This window comes from Podarcis vaucheri (genome assembly GCF_965113315.1).
Source record: "Podarcis vaucheri genome assembly, chromosome: 16".
Taxonomy (NCBI): Eukaryota; Metazoa; Chordata; class Lepidosauria; order Squamata; family Lacertidae; genus Podarcis; species Podarcis vaucheri.
In genome coordinates, this window is record NC_138754.1 from 9,518,218 (window position 1) to 9,533,335 (window position 15,118).

Here is a 15,118-nt window from a genome sequence, read left to right on the forward strand (position 1 = left end):
CTATCAGTTATATTTTATCTGCACAATCGGAAAGAATATCGGGAACCAAAATGCTTTTTCTGTGCAGAATGAGCAGGAGCAATGAAAAACGTTGTAATTAATTATTGTAGCTTGGCTACACTCACCCCACCCCTCTGCCCTGCTCCCAGTTGTGAAGAACATCCCTACGTTATGAGTGGTCCGTGGCACCATAAAGAAAAAGAGTTCAGAATGGGTCAATATATATTGTATATTTTTTATTTTGTATAATTTTGCTATTTCTTTGTCTGCTTTATTTTTGTTTTCTTCTTTGCTTTCCCCCCTAAATGTTCTTTGTGTGCATGTGTTGATTTTAAACCAATAAAGATTATTTTTTTTAAAAAACACCACATAAAACCCAGAATAGGCCAATATATATGCGGACGGTCCCTGGACCAAGCGGCTTCTAAGTTCTCAAAGCTCTTAACTGAGCTCAAGGTTGTCATCTGAACTAGCCAGATGTTTAAGTGAGAATCAATCACAGTCAGTCAGTCATCTGAAAAATAAGACTTTAGACCTGTCTTGCCCCAAAATGGCAACTAGACATTCTGTTTTGATGACTGCAACCTTGGTTTAAGGAGCCATTTAGCACCTAGCTTGTGTATCTGAGTTTCTAACACCGCTTGCAAGTTGCTGCAGGGGACCGACAGTGAGGAAAATCACAGGTGAGGTGTTCCTAGGACCAAAGGTGAGACTGCCAAGCTCCCTTGCTATTTCTGAATCCTGTTAATGTAACTTGGTTATAACTATACTGTGGTGCCCCGCAAGACGAACGCCTCGCGAGACGAAAAACTCACAAGACGAAGGGTTTTTTCGTTTTCGAGTTGCTTCGCAAGACGAATTTCCCTATGGGCTTGCTTCACAAAACGAAGCTTGCCCCTGCACCCCGGACCTCTTTTGAAGCAAGGGGCAGCGGGGAGAAGATCGCTTCTCCCCGTTGCCAGCCCCGCAATCTCCGGGGACAGAGCCCCTTTTGAACCAAGGGGCGGCAACGGGGAGAAGCGATTCTCCCCGCTGCCCCTTCCCTTGCTTTAAAACAGGTCCGGGGACAGAGGGGAAGGCCCGCGGCGCTTCCCCTCTGTCCCCGGACGGTCTCCATAGGAACGCATTGATTGATTTTCAATGCATTCCTATGGGAAACCGTGCTTCGCAAGACAAAAAACTCGCAAGAAGAAAAAACTTGCGGAACAAATTAATTTCGTCTTGCGAGGCACCACTGTATTATCGAAATGCTGCCATTGTTTTGCAGGCTGTGATATTTGCTGTTGAGTTGTTGCTTTATTATGTTGGTATGAAATTGTTTTTCCAGGGTTGATTTTGAAATGCACCCCTGCTTTCTCTGCTGCAAGCCTTTTCGAGTGTGATCCCCCCCCCCCGTGTGTGGAAAAGCAAATAAATTGAATGAATGAAGAGAGACCACGATCAACGCCACCGGGAAGAGAGGGAAGGGAGGGGACACAGAGGGCTGACCTGCCACCGTTGCAGCCAGCCAGCCAGCCAGCCCTCCACCACACCCAGGAAAGGGAGAGGCAGCCGGCCTTACCGTGTACTCCATCACAGGCAGATGCCGGAGGACCCCTCTTCTTGGGAATGAGACCTGCGGTTCAGTGACAAAGAGGGAATTAGCCAGGACAGTCCGAGCCATGGCGTATGCTGGAAAGCAGGGTGGGGTGGGGTCTGGTAATCAGGGAACGCTGGGAAACGCTCACATGAAAGAAGCAGGAAACTGCTCTGTGCAGGCTCAGGAGGTGTGGGGGTGTCCATGGGACAGTACAGTGGTACCTCAGGTTAGGTACTTAATTCGTTCCAGAGGTCCGTTCTTAACCTGAAACTGTTCTTAACCTGAAGCACCACTTTAGCAAATAGGGCCTCCAGCTGCCGCCGCGCTGCCGGAGCACGATTTCTGTTCTCATCCTGAAGCAAAGTTCTTAACCTGAAGCACTATTTCTGGGTTAGCGGAGTCTGTAACCTGAAGCCTATGTAACCTGAGGTACCACTGTATTGCAGAGCAGGTGTCATCAGGGAGACGACTCTGCTCCCAACCCTGCTCAAAGCTGCCTTGGAAAGCTTTTTTAAGCCAAAACCCAAAAGGCAGCATTGCTGGGGGTGTATATCAGGAGAGGTTCGTGGGAGAACAGAATACTGTACAGGTGGCAGATTCAGCTTCTCAGGAAATCTTAACTTCTAACCCCCCACCTTACCCCATCCCTTCCTCGAGTGCCTAGTCCTCATGGCCACCTGCTGAAATTTCAGGTGCTAGAGAGGAGCTTCAACAGCTGGACAGAGGCCCCATCCGTGCTATACCTTTAAAGCAGCGTCATAGGCCTTTGAACAGTCACCATTTCCCCCAAAGAATCCTGGGAGCTGTAGTTTAAGGGTGCTGAGACCCCTACTCCCTCGCATCCCAGAGCTGCAGCTCCCATACTTCCCAGGGGAGGAGGGCTGAACCACTTTGGGAACGGTGGTCCTGCAAGGGGAACAGGGGTCTCCTAACTGCAGTTCCCAGGATGCTTTGCAGGAAAGCCACGACTTTGTAAAGGGGTACGATACTGCTTTAAATGTATCGTGCGGACAGCAGCCTTCCCACACAAGATGCTGTTTATCCAGGCAGCCCAGAACTGAGCGCAGACATACCTCGGGTTACAGACGCTTCAGGTTGTGCGATTTCGGGTTGCACACAGCGCCAAACCCGGAAATACTGAACCCAGAAGCACCAAATCGCGACCCGCACCTGTGCAGATGCGGCGCTGCGGGTTGCGTCTACTGTTCTCTTGTCAGCCAGTGTGTCAACCAGAGAAGCGTCTTTCAGAGAAGAGGCTACCTGAAGGCAGCCCTGTTCAGGGAAGTTTTTGGTGCGTGATGTTGTGTCGTGCTTTACTGTTTTTGTTGGGAGCTGCCCAGAGTGGCTGGGGCAACCGAGTTAGATTAGTTAGCATATAACTAATAAATTATTATGATTACGGTTACAAAGGCTGCAATTATAATCTGATAAATGTGATTATTGTATTTGGTAAACTAAGCATTTTGGGAAGTTCCTAGCGTACAGTGTTGTACATTTTCAGGCTTTTCAAAATGAATAAAGTGAGTGTATGTGTGTGTTTGCGTGAAACACACACACACACACACACACGCATCATAGACATTCCCACTGCCTTGGGCTGATATGGTGGCAAAGTCCCCTCCCCAGTAACCTCCAAGGGAAGAATGCAGAGTCCAAGATATGCTTGTGCAGGAGGCAAACAAACAGGATTTGAATTTCCTGGTGTTGCTGCTGGAAGCAAGCACGCCTTTCTATCTGGGGCCCTAACCTCGCCCCAGGCATGGAGCCTGGCTGATGGGAGAGATTAGGGCGGGAGGCTACCAGATAAGGGGAGCTCAGAGGAGGAGCAGGGAAACGCAGCAGGCTAGAGAAAGTCAGCAGTAAACAGGCTGTGATTAATGAGCTGTCTAGTGGGGGGAGCAAGCCAGGGACGCCTGAAAGCAGGAGGGAAGGCAGAGCCCTGTTGGCTCCCAACAGCTTATGTAGCTTTTGAGAAAGGGGGGGGGGGTCCATGGATTCGTGGAGCCCACATGTTCAAAGGAAGTCCACCCCAGAATGCCAGTTGCAGGGGGACAAACAGGGGTGAGAGATGCTCGCCCCATCACATGACTGGGGGATTTTCATGAAAGCAGAACGCTTGACCAAATGGACTTGCGGCATTAAAAGGAGGGGAAAAACTGCATGAACAATTTGCCCAGGCAAGCAGAGTGGTGTAGCGGTTAGAGTGTCGGACTAGGACGTGGGAGAGACCAGGGTTCGAATCCTCATGGGGTGTGGCCCTGGTCAGTCACTGCCTCTCAGGGTTGTTGTGTGGGGATGACCCTCAGGGCCCTTTCCAACTCTACAATTCTATTTTTCTTTGACCGAGGATGGGGAGAACCATGTCTGGCACACCTGGAGAAGAAGGCCGGATAGAAAATGCAATAAATAATAAGTCGGTAGGGAAGTTCTGCTGCCACGGGTTCAAGTCTCAGTGTTGATCGCTGCACTCAGAGCAACGAAGGGAAGGGCGGTGGCTCAGTGGCTGAGCTCCAGCATTGCATACAGAAGGCTGGATTCAATCCTCGCCATCTCCAAGCAGGGCTGATAGCAGACACTGCCCCCAAACCCTACACAGTGGTCTAACTCTGTACAAGGCAACTTCCTGTGTTCCTATGGCATATCCCCAGACATGTAAGACTCGGGGCATTCCAAAGCTTACTTTCTGGTTTAGCGGCATATGTAAACTTTGGCTCTCCAACTCAGCTGCAGAGGTGTCAACCTTCTGCAGAAATAAGGATGTGGGAAACAGCAACCCCACACCCCGGCCGGAGAGTGCCATTGCGGGCTGTGGCTTCTGCAGAGGCCAAGCACACTCCCTTCCGAACGGAGGCCGGCGCAGGGAGACATGGCACTCTCTTTCTCCCTTCCGGCAAAGCCAGGAAGGAGTTCTTCCTCCCGGGCGGCTGACTTATGAAAGGGTGGCGATCCCTCGCACAGACGGATTGGGAACGGAGAGAGCAAATTGCCCTGCTGAAAAGCTCTGGACACACACTTTTCTAACCCCCGTCTCAGAAAGCAAGAGCAAACACGAGAGAAGAAACTACAGCCTCACCCCTTCAGGAATCGCTCCTCCTCTTCCTAGAAGAGAGAAAAGGAGGTTTCCCTAACTTAAAACTGCTTCTGGTTCTTCATGTCCCGTCCCAGTCCCCCCCCCCCCCGCCTCCTTTGCAGGCCATCCTGATTTTACAAGCCCTGAAATCTGAGATATCAGCCAACCCTCTCTGAGCAGGAACAAGACAAGCCCCATAACCCAGTCGCAGTTCAGACATTCCTTTGTTCTCAGACGTCCCCCAGGTGACCAACCCAACCAGACCATGGAAGAATCTCCCACTGGCCTTGATGTACCTGGTAGAAGGATTGGTCTTTCTTTCTTTTTTTTGCAAAGTTCGGTGGAAGGCAGTTAAAGGACCAGAGAAAAGGGTGTCGTGGATAGAAGCACAGCGGTAAAGAGCTTGCTTTGCACAGAGGTCTCAGGTCCAAGCTCCAGAATCTTTACAAAGGGGGAGGAAAGACATTTGTCAAACTCTGGAGAGCTGCTACCAGTCAGGGTAAACAACGCTGAGCTAGACAGACCAATAGTATGCTTCCTATAAACCAGACGGACCAATAGTATGCTTCCGATAAAGCAGCTGCTCATTCAGAACCATGAGGACTAGGACCCTGCGCTATTTCAAGGAGAAAAACCACAGCTCGGTGGCAGATCTGATACACACATGGAAATCCCCAGGTTCAATCCCTGGCATGCAAGGTGGAGAAATAACACCTGTCTGAAAACCTGGAAAGCTGCTGGTCAGTGTATAGAATACAGTGGTACCTTGGGTTACATATGCTTCAGGTTACAGACTCTGCTAACCCAGAAATAGTACCTTGGGTTAAGAACTTTGCTTCAGGATGAGAACAGAAATTGTGTGGCGGCGGCAGGAGGCCCCATTAGCTAGAGTGGTGCTTCAGGTTAAGAACAGTTTCAGGTTAAGAACGGACCTCTGGAACAAATGAAGTACTTAACCCGAGGTACCACTGTACCTAGCTAGAAACACCAAGGGGTCTTGACTTGGGATAAGGTAGGCTTCTCCATCTCCTGTTCCCTTAAGAGTTCAGATTATAGAATCGCAGAGTTGGAAGGGACCCTGAGGATTATCTAGCCCAACCCCCTGAAATGCGGGAATATGCAGCTGTCCCAGACTGGGATGGATCCTGCAGCCTTGGTGTTCCAGATGTCGCTGAACTCCAAATCGCATCACCCCTGGAAGTTGTAGGCCCACTACCCATCCCTGCCAAGGGTGGAGTCACTGGAGTATTTTGCCTCGTCTTCCCCTGTGCTGTCCAGCCCTGCCAGGCAGTGGATCTTTTACAAACAATGTGGCTTTTTTCAGAAAATCCTGAACTGGAAAAGTTTGCCATGCACATATTAGGAAAATTCGATTCAGAGAGTTCTTTCAGTTTGCATCAAAACATTTTCTGATGCCAGCTAGAGCAGGTATGGGGAAACTTTGGCCCTCTGGATGTTGTGGAACTACAACTCCCATCAGCCCCAGCAAGCGTGACCAGTGGCCATGGATTATGAAGGTTGTTGTTCTCAGGTGATTGACAGGAGGGTGGCTCTGCAGGTATGTGCAGAGGTAAAGATCTGATTTGCCAGCTGGATCCAGTTCCCCAGCCCTGCCCTAAAGAGTAGGTTCCTTTTACTTTTATTTTTAAAACAATGCTAAACGACGTGAGGAAGGCCTGTAACTCAGAGGCAAAGCTCCTGTTTTGCATACAGGAGGCCTCGGGTTCAATCCCAGGCATCTCCAGGTAGGGCTGGGAATATCCCTCTGCCTGAAACGATAGATGGTCTGTCTCTGTACAAAGCAAAATAAAAAAATTCCTTCCAGTAGCACCTTAAAGACCAACTAAGTTAGTTCTTGGTATGAGCTTTCGTGTGCATGCACACTTCTTCAGATACACTGAAACAGAAGTTGCCAGATCCTTCTATATAGTGAGAAGGTGGGGAGCGGTATTACTCAGAAGGGTGGTGGGAATGGGAGATTGGCAGATAGCTGAGATGAGCCTGTTGACGACTCTTAACGACTGCAATAGGTCTTACAGGAAAAGGCAAGGGGTGAGAAGGTGAGAAATGGCTTAGTCATGTATAATGAGATAAGAATCCAATGTCTCTGTTCAGACCAGGTCGCTCCATGGTTTTAAGTTTGGTAATGAGTTGCAATTCAGCAGCTTCTCTTTCCAGTCTATTTCTGAAATTCTGAGTAATACCCCTCCCCACCTTCTCACGAAAGCTCATACCAAGAACTAACTTAGTTGGTCTTTAAGGTGCTACTGGAAGGAATTTTTTTATTTTGACTATGGCAGACCAACACGGCTACCTATCTGTCTCTGTACAAAGCAGTCACCTCCGTTGAAACTGCCAGCCTCGCCTAACACAGAATCTGCAGTTGGCATCTATCGTTATCAATGGACTTATGAAACAGAAAGAATTCCCCCAGAGAAGGCTGGAAAGTTTTCCAGAAAATTTCCTGCCCCCTATCCCTGGTCTCTTAGGGTTTTTCTTACAGTCTCCCTTTTCCAGCCCGGCTGTTTGAGACAGTGTTCGGAATTAGCTAGGTGCCAGGTGCAAAATGAACCACTTGCGACCAAGTAAAGATGTTTGGGCGCTAGGATGGCGCCTGACATCATCACCACTCGGAGATCCTTAGATCTGGACTGTTTTCACACACTAACATCCCAACCTGTAGAATTCCATCAGTTATATTTTATCAGCACAATCGGAATGAATTTCTGGAACCAAAGTCCTTTTTCCGAGCAGCCTGAGCAAGAACAGTCACCATTAAGAAAGAGAGTTCAGAATAGGACGATATATACCGTATTTTTCACTCTATAGGACGCACCCGACCATAGGATGCACCTTGTTTTAGAGGGGAAGAACAAGAAAAAAAAAATTCTCCCCCTCTCTGCGCAGCGCCCCTTCAGCGAAGCGGCAGGAGAAACGGAGCCCCTTCCATTTCTCCTCCTGCTTAGCTGAAGAGGCGCTGTGCCTTAGCTGAAGGGGCTCCTACCCTTCAGTAGAAGGCAACCTGAAGCCTCCGGAGTGCAGTGGGAGCTCCCACTGTGCTTCGGAGGCTTCACTTTGCTTTCACTGAAGCCAAGGAGCCTGCATTTGCTCCATAAGACGCGCACACATTTCCCCTTAATTTTTGGAGGGGAAAATGTGTGTCTTATAGAGCAAAAAATATGGTATGTGGACTGTTTCTGGATCAAGGGACTTTTCTCAAAGCTCTTAACCGAGCTCAAGGTTGTCACCTGAACTAGCCAGATGTTTAACTGAGAATCAATCACAGTCAGTCAGCCATCTGAAAAATAAGTCTTGCCCCAACATGGCAACTAGTCATTCCGTTTCGGTGACTGCAACCTTGGTTTAAGGAGCCATTTGGCGCCTAGCTTAAACATCTGAGTTTCTAGCACTGATTTAAAAGATCCTTGTAACTGCAGATCAACGAAGGAAGCTGCCTTGTACTCAGTCACATCACTGGACCATTTAGCTCAGTAATGTCTACACTGACTAGCAGCAGCAATCCAGGGTTTCAGGCAAGGGCATTCCCACCCCTAGCTGGAGATACTGCGGACTGAACCTGAGAAGTTCTGCATGCAGATCGGATGCCCTGCCACTGAACCTTCCCTTGGAAAGAAAGTAAAATTCCAGCCCTCATGATCTTAGACAAAGGATAGGATTCCCATGAATAGGAACATGGAAAGCTGACTTAATCCGTCACACCAACAGTCCATCTAGCTCAGTATGGTTTGCTCCAAGGTTCCCTAACCTTGGGTCTCCAGCTGTGGTTTGAGTACAACTCCCATCATCCCTTGCTAACAGGACCAGTGGTCAGGGATGATGGGAGCTGTAGTCCAACCACAGCTGGAGACCCAAGTTTGGGAAACCCTGGTTTACACTGACCGACAGTGGCTCTACAGGGTTTCAGGCAGGGAACATGCCAAGTCCTTCCTGGAGATGCCATGGATTGTAGCTGAGACCTTCTGCATGCAAAGCAGCTACTGGGCTGTGGTTGTTCTGTCAGGCATCAAGATGCCCCCAAAGCCTTAACAATGGAGGAGGCTTCCTTTTCCCAATTTAACAAGCATTTCCTGAACCTCAGCTGCAACCTGACTCAGTGTTTTGTCAGAGCTCCGCTGAAGTAGCACAACTGTGTGGGAGGAAAGGGGCCACAGGGTTCAAGAGAAGATTCACGGGTGCTTCCAGGATCAACTCCATGGCTGAAGAGTGTTGGCACACTTAGCACGCAGCAGATTGAGCTGTGATACAAGTCAGGCAGCCAGCCAACAGGATTATCATCAACCAGATACCTATAGCCAAGGATTTGCAGGCTTGGATCCAATCAATATGTGATCCCTGATTGGATGGGATATGTACCTGGCTGGGGACAAGAATGGGGAACATGGGGCCCTCCAGATGTTGCTAGATGTTCCCATCATCCCATACCATGCTGGCTGGGGCTGATGGGAGCTGGAGTCCAGCAACCTATGGAGGGCCACAGGTTCCCCATCTTTTCCAGTAGAGAATACTGGGTGAAATGGATGATCTGTATGAAGCAGCCTCACGCGTTTCTTCAAACAGCAATTCACACAGACAGGGAGGAGGCGGCTCATCCGAAAGAAGAAAACATTATTAAAATAAACCAGGCGGGGGGAGACCCCAAGAACACCAGATCAAAGCTTGCTGCAACTATCAAATGCTTGGGAAACACCACTGGCCCAGGGCGCAAGGAGAAGCTGCTGCAGAGGAGGGAAAGCCACATGCAAGGCTGGAAAACCCCACAGATTTGGTTGCCAAAGCTCGGGATTTGAATACAGCATTTGCCTTCTCTGCCCCCAAGGGAGGACCCTGCCTGGAAGAGAAAAGCTATACATCTGCTATTTTGTAATCATGGGATATTACTCATTGCTTACTCACGTCCTTTAAAAATAACACCCCCCCCCAAAGCTAAGCATTTCGCAATGGGGTGGGATGCATGTACCCAGCCAGAACTGCATCCTTCCACCAACACCTGCTCAATCCCAGTTCCAGCTCAAACCAGGCAGGCTGATGGGAAAGAGACAAAACTTAGACTCACCTAGTGAAGGGCTATAGGAGAAAATGGCACAGCAACTGCCAAAAGGAGGATATAAGGGGGAAAGAGAGATCGTACTCCTCTCTGACAGGAGTGAGGAACCTCAGGCACCAAATGTGGCCCTCCAGGTCTCTCTATCTGGCCCTCAGAACTCTCCCCAGGCCACACCCCTCAGTGACCCTGCTCTGCACCCTCCTTGAGTGTTTTTGCCTGGCTGGAATGTGTCCTTAAACACTGATCACACCTCTTGCTTGCTTTGATGGTGTGTGAATGTGTGTACTGCACAAATTTACACTTATTGCTCTGCACATTTTCACATGTGGCCCTCAGAAGGCTGCTCATAAGGGAATGCGGCCCTTGGATTGCAAAGGATTCCCCCTACCCTTGCTCCACGCTGTACCAACAGCACTGCAGGGATACCCAACACAGGAGCCGCGTAAACAGCCAGAGGTCCCCTCTCCTCCACACCTATGACCTAAGCCATTGTGTCTCCTCGCTCTCTAGGTCTGCTACAAGGACTCACTCTCCCATAAGAGAGCTATTGGGCCAAAGTAACAAAGGGAAACCCAGCCAGATGAGCAGGGTATAAATAAATTTTATTATTATTATTATTATTATTATTATTATTATTATTATTATTAAGAGGCTGAGCCGTAGCAGACCTGGCCTCTGCAACAAACTCATTAACTGAGAGCAAGAGTGGAGAACCGTTGCCCCTTTCAGCAGTGTTCAAAACTCCTATTGTTTTAGGCACATTTTGCGACATAGAATGTCATTAGTTTGAGCAGTCTCTGAGCTCTGGGCGCAGTACTGCGCCTAAGATTTCAGATTAAAACTGCAGAGTGGAAGGAAAGGAGGAACTTTTTCTGCCTCCCCCACTTCCAGCCACTCTCTGAAGACCGGAGAAGAGACCCTCTTAAGAATATTAGGGGGGTGGGCAGGGGAAGGACTAGACCATGTGAAAAATTCATTCATTTTCAGCTCTGCACTCTTGTTATAAAAAAGCCACCTAGACATTCTGTTGTTGCGTCCATAACCTAGGTTTAAGTTGCCGTTTAGCTCCTAGCTTTCATATCTCAGTTTCTAACACTGCCTTCCAGGTGTTGTTGGACTCCAATTCCCATCAGCCACAGAGCCAGCGTGGCCAATGGTTAGGGACGATGGGAGTTGTAGTCCAACAACATCTGCGGAAGGCTAAAAGTTCCCCAGCTCTGCCTTATAAGCAAGCCGGTCTTCTCTCTCAGACCACCTTCCACAACACAGGGATGATAATACTGACCCAATGAAAGAGACGGTGTTGTGAAGAACTTCAGAAAACAATACGAGCCTAGCTGCTAGATGAAGCCAAATGCCCATCCAGTTCAGAATCCTGTTCTCACAGTGGCCAATCAGATGCCTCAGTGGGAAGCCCAACAGCAGCTTTCCCCTCCTGCAGTTTCCACCATCAACTGGTATTCAGGCTGCCTGATCATAGTCATTGTGGCTGATAGGCACTAATAGCCTTCTCCTCCATGAACTTGTCTAAGCCTATAGTCTTAGGTGCATGTTTGTAGCTTTCATGGAATACTAAACAGGTATTAAAAAGGTAAAGGGAGCCCTGACCATTAGGTCCAGTCATGGCCGACTCTGGGGTTGCGGCGCTCATCTTGCTTTACTGGCCGACGGAGCCGGTGTACAGCTTCCGGGTCATGTGGCCAGCATGACTAAGCCGCCTCTGTCAAACCAGAGCAGTGCACGGAAACGCCGTTTACCTTCCTGCCAGAGTGGTACCTATTTATCTACCTGCACTTTGACGTGCTTTCGAACTGCTAGGTTGGCAGGAACAGGGACCGAGCAACGGGAGCTCACCCTGTCGCGGGGATTCGAACCACCGACCTTCCAATCGGCAAGTCCTAGGCTCTGTGGTTTAACCCACAGTGCCACCCGTGTCCCAAACAGGTATTAACAGAGATCAAATACACACCATACGTTGAAAGCACATTCAATGCCCAGTTAAAGCACACTGCTTTCCCCAAGGAATCCAGGGAACTGTACATAAGAACAAAAGAGAAACCCTACTGGGTCAGGCCAAAGGCTCATTGTCCAGCTTCTTGTGCCCACATTGGCCAAGCAGAGGCCCCAATGAGAAGTCTGCAAACAGGACCTGAGGGCGACAGTAACCTTCCCCACATGTGATTAACAGCAGCTGGGATTCAGAAGCATACTGCCTCCTCCGACAGTGAAGGGAGAACATAGCCATTGCGGCCACTTATATCCACCACGAACTTGCCATATTTTGAAGAGGAAACAGAGGACGCGATGACGGCAATTCAAAGCAAATAAATGCAATCTGTCTCAAATTTTGCCCCTGCAAAAAGAGGACACATGTCGCTGGCCATCACTGCATCTTGTGAAGAACCCCAAGATACCTTGGTGTGGTGATTTCAAGACTTTTAAGATGCGCAATCATCATTGGAAATAATGATCCCCCACCACAGATTAAATGCTGTGCTTCTCGATTTCAGTTTAAGATTCCTTTCCATAGCAGTCGCCCTGTGCCAAGAGCCCACAACCTCCCCCCTTTTGAATACTGTACAATAACGGACCAAGTAGATTAGACACACAGGCTGCCTCTACTCCACCATTCTGTTTTCCACACGGCAGCCAACCAGATTCCTCTGGGAAACCTACAACTTGGGCTGAGACGACCTGGCCTTCCCTGGTTTGTCCTCTAGCAACTAGTACATATTCAGAGGTAAGTTGCCTCTGAACCTGGACGTTCTGTTTCAGTTTGCAGACTTCTCCACCTCCACCTCTTGCATGAATCTGCCCGATCTCCTTTTAAAGGAAGCTACCAGCACAATCTTCACCGTTACAGATAGGTAGCCGTGTTGGTCTGCCATAGTCAAAATAAAAAAATTCCTTCCAGTAGCACCTTAAAGACCAACTAGCTTTCGTGTGCATGCACACTTCTTCAGATACACACACGTGTATCTGAAGAAGTGTGCATGCACACGAAAGTTCATACCAAGAACTAACTTAGTTGGTCTTTAAGGTGCTACTGGAAGGAATTTTTTTATTTAATCTTCACCGTGTCTGCTCAGTGGCAAATCCTGTTGAATTCCGTGGGGCTTAAACACACACAGACACGCACCACTTAGCCTACCCTGAATCTGCTGCCGGGTCGGATGACTCCCAAGCCCCCCTCCCTGTCATGGGAGAGAACCACTCATATGCAGAGATCTCGGGCTGGAGGGGAGAGGCGCGGGTTCGAATCCGGTTTTTAACCCATTCCCTCCCAGCCTGGCCTACCTTATAGGGCTGTGCCGAGGATGGCGGCCCCCTCCTTTGCTACACACATACGATTCGCAAAACGAAAGGCGAAGAAAGGAAGAAGAAGACCCAAGTCCGGGGGGAGGCGAGTCTAGAGCGCCGTGGGAGGGGGGGGAAGGAATCGCCCGGAGTCAATCACGAGGGAGGGGGCGGGGCTACGAGGGAGGGGCGTGCCCCCGCTTCTTACCGGGGCGGCGGCACCATGGGGGTCCTCAGCGGAAGGCAGAGGCGGCCTCCTTCCGTCGCGCAGCAGCTCCTCCGCAAACTTCAGCTGGGCCCCGGGCCCCACTCCTCCTCCCCGTCAACCACTTCCGGTTGCGGCCGCCCCAGAACCTCACTTCCGGGCTTCAAGGGCTTACTTCCGGTTCCTCCTCTATGGCTCGAGCCCCACTCTGGTTCGCACGCCCCGCCCATCTTTTTCTTTTCTTTTTTTAACCAACCCTTCGCTAACCCCGCTAGAGATAGGAATCAGGGTAGAGTGACACGCGCAGCCTGAAAGTCGCAAGGCTCTTAAAAACAACAACAACAACAACAACAACAACAACAACAACAACAACAACAACACTTATTTAAAGTTCCTAATGGGGTTGTTTTTATTTCTTCCTCCCATAGAATGAGCTGTTAGACAGTGGAACAGATTCCCTCAGGAGGTGGTGGGCTCTCCCCTTCCTTGGAGGTTTTTAAGCAGAGGTTGGATGGCCCTCTGTCATGGACGCTTTAGCTGAAATTCCTGCCTGCATCGCAGGGGGTTGGACTAGATGACGCTTGAGGTCCCTTCTAACTCTATGATTTACCAGGAAGTAGGGACCACCCGCAATACGAAAGATGGGTGTGGCATACGGAATAGACTGAAGTGTGTGAGACAGGCAGGGAAGCAAATTTCTTGAGTTTTTACCAAAAATGTAACCAGTGCAGGTTGGACCACAGCCACCCACTCAGGATAGAGATGCAATGATAGGGAAAGCTGCATGGGTCAGAATTCTACCTGCTGTGAAAGCTTTTAAAGGTTCGGATGTCAATTAAGATAGGGTCCCCAAATGAAGTGGGTCCTGGGGCAGAAAAGGTTGTAGGTTCTAGATAATTTATATTAAGGCTAAAGAGTGACCTAAAAATGTTTTAATAAATTCATTGTTTTTATAGTAATATATATTATTAATATGTAGCAAATTACCTGTAATTTATATTAGGGTCAATATAAAAATATTATGATGTATATGTATTAGAACACACTTAACTGATATAATCAACTCTAAGCGAAAGGCTGGACTGGATGAATCCCAAACTGGAATTAAGATTGCTGGAAGAAATATCAACAACTTCAGATATGCAGATGACACAACCTTGATGGCAGAAAGTGAGGAAGAATTAAAGAACCTTTTAATGAAGGTGAAAGAGGAGAGCGCAAAATATGGTCTGAAGCTAAACATCAAAAAAACTAAGATCATGTCCACTGGTCCCATCACCACCTGGCAAATAGAAAGGGAAGAGATGGAGGCAGTGAGAGATTTTACTGTCTTGGGTTCCATGATCACTGCAGATGGTGACAGGAGTCACAAAATTAAAAGACACCTGCTTCTTGGGAGAAAAGTAACAACAAACCTAGACAGCATCTTAAAAAGCAGAGACATCACCTTGCTGACAAAGGTCCATATTGTTAAAGCTATGGTTTTCCCAGTAGTGATGTATGGAAGTGAGAGCTGGACCATAAAGAAGGCTGATCGTCAAATAATTGATGCTTTTGAATTCTGGTGCTGGAGGAGACTCTTGAGAGTCCCACGGACTGCAAGAAGATCAAACCTCTCCATTCTGACGGAAATCAGCCCTGAGTGCTCACTGGAAGGACAGATCTTGAAGCTGAGGCTCCAGTACTTTGGCTACCTCATGAGAAGAGAAGACTCACTGGAAAAGACCCTGATGTTGGGAAAGACAAGGAGAAGGGGACGACAGAGGACGAGATGGTTGGACAGTGTTCTCGAAGCTACCAGCATGAGTTTGACCAAACTGCGGGAGGCAGTGGAAGACAGGAGTGCTTGGCGTGCTCTGGTCCATGGGGTCACCAAGAGTCGGACACAACTAAACAACAACA

General features: G+C 48.8%; 2 protein-coding genes across 3 annotated transcripts in view; one reads left to right on the forward strand and one right to left on the reverse strand.

The window, feature by feature from the left end:
* The window catches only part of SHC1 (SHC adaptor protein 1), a 49,759-nt gene extending 36,386 nt beyond the window's left edge, over positions 1-13,373 (reverse strand). The window contains exons 1-2 of one of the 2 annotated variants that reach the window (XM_082202234.1): positions 13,220-13,366; positions 1,562-1,615 (exon numbers count right to left, since the gene is read on the reverse strand). In XM_082202234.1, coding sequence (XP_082058360.1) covers positions 1,562-1,573 — 12 coding nt within the window. In that variant the 5' untranslated portion in view covers positions 1,574-1,615; positions 13,220-13,366. Of the gene's footprint in view, positions 1-1,561; positions 1,616-13,219 lie in introns of both variants that reach the window. The other variant, XM_082202235.1, reaches the window with a different exon arrangement.
* ZBTB7B (zinc finger and BTB domain containing 7B) overlaps positions 1-15,118 on the forward strand; it is a 330,604-nt gene that overhangs the window by 189,434 nt on the left and 126,052 nt on the right. The gene's annotated exons all lie outside the window — the stretch shown is intronic.